Source organism: Rhagoletis zephyria, unplaced genomic scaffold, assembly GCF_001687245.7.
Source record: "Rhagoletis zephyria isolate East Lansing unplaced genomic scaffold, Rhagoletis_zephyria_1.1 Rzeph_scaffold_11205, whole genome shotgun sequence".
NCBI classification, from domain to species: domain Eukaryota; kingdom Metazoa; phylum Arthropoda; class Insecta; order Diptera; family Tephritidae; genus Rhagoletis; species Rhagoletis zephyria.
In genome coordinates this window covers 1,311-2,990 of record NW_016168282.1, presented here as the reverse complement: position 1 = coordinate 2,990, position 1,680 = coordinate 1,311, and the positions used below count along the sequence as shown (strand labels likewise).

The 1,680-nt window shown below is 34.0% G+C and overlaps 1 protein-coding gene across 1 annotated transcript in view; it reads left to right on the top strand.

Annotated features, from left to right (window-relative positions):
• The window catches only part of LOC108376912 (serine/threonine-protein phosphatase rdgC-like), a gene marked incomplete at its 3' end in the record, with an annotated part of 17,208 nt that extends 15,999 nt beyond the window's left edge, over positions 1 to 1,209 (top strand). The window contains exons 5-6 of the mRNA XM_017633176.1: positions 646 to 795; positions 1,060 to 1,209. Coding sequence (XP_017488665.1) covers positions 646 to 795; positions 1,060 to 1,209 — 300 coding nt within the window. The remainder of the gene's footprint in view (positions 1 to 645; positions 796 to 1,059) is intronic.
• Positions 1,210 to 1,680: the final 471 nt, after the last annotated feature.

Here is a 1,680-nt window from a genome sequence, read left to right as displayed (position 1 = left end):
GAGTAATTTGCTTTATGATTAATCAACATTTCGAGTAAAATGAGTAATCAACATTTCAACTCTTTACATATGTATAAAGGAGTTAAAGTTCCTTGACACTTTAAAAAACAACGTTTCTGTTTTCAAAAATTAAAACGAAAATTTTTTTTCATATACAGAATGTAAAAAAGAAAATAAGCATTTTCCAAAGCAAACTCTTTTAACGAGTAAAATTATTTTTTTTGAGTAATCATATTTCAAGTAACTCGATTAATCATCGTTTTGAGTAATCAAAATCTTGATTACTCGAGTAATTGATTAACCGAACAATTGATTAACCAACTTGCTCGAGTAATCGAATAATCGCACAGCCCTAATAAAAAGATATAAAAAGAAAACGTGAAAGCAGTCACACAAAAAAAATTCTAAAAATCAACGGAATTTTTTAGCCGGTTGAAACTTGCATTTAATAACACAAAAATTAGAATATAAGCTCGAAATTTTTATGAAATTTTTTTTAATTTTGGCTTAATTTTATATAACACGTGCACACTTTTTTGAGCCACTGTATTTGAGCACAAAAAAAAAACCAGTAAGCAAAACGCTTTAATTCTTAGTTAAACTGTACTCTTTAACGCACATTTTTGTTTTTTCTCCACCTCACAGCGCAATGCTGAGAAGCTGATGATAATGATTGAAGAAGTCTACCGCTGGTTACCGCTGGGAACCATTGTCAACAATCGGGTGTTGATTGTGCATGGCGGCATCTCCGATACAACTGATTTGGATATGATAAAAAGTATCGACAGAGGAAAGGTGAGGCAAGGAGATAATATTAAAAAGAAAAGCAAGAGAAAGGTGGTAACAGAAAAATCAATCACATGCACGCACATAGTATGCTGGAAAATTAAAAGTATATATAAAAAGTTGACCTGTGAAGACATGCTGATAAGGGACATCATACTTTAGGGAACACAGTATAAAAAACGCAAAGAAAGTCCAACTTATTGATTTTACGTTAATGAATTCCCTAGCGTATGTCTCGCTGTCAATTTTAACAGTAATTTGTNCACCTCACAGCGCAATGCTGAGAAATTGATGATAATGATTGAAGAAGTCTACCGCTGGTTACCGCTGGGAACCATTGTCAACAATCGGGTGTTGATTGTGCATGGCGGCATCTCCGATACAACCGATTTGGATATGATAAAAAGTATCGACAGAGGAAAGGTGAGGCAAGGAGATAATATTAAAAAGAAAAACAAGAATAAGGTAACAGAAAAATCAACCACATGCACGCACATAGTATGTGGGCAAATGAAAAGTGTATATAAAAAGTTGACCTGTGAAGACATGCTGATAAGGGACATCATACTTTAGGGAACACAGTTTAAAAAACGCAAAGAAAGTTCAACTTATTGATTTTACGTTAATGAATTCCCTAGCGTTTGTCTCGCTGTCAATTTTAACAGTAATTTGATTAACCTCATTAAAAGCTCGTCTTACGTATAAACACACGCACTACATTTTTACTCTACTGTGCTAACTTACCTACATACTTACAGCTCATTGCCATTATTACCATCCTGCTGCTCTAATTATTGCTACTGCCCGATTAATGTTTGTCCCTTTGCCTTTAATTGGTACCTGGCCAGCGCTTAATGAACTCATTGGCATTGTCATGTGAATTACTTGCCTTCA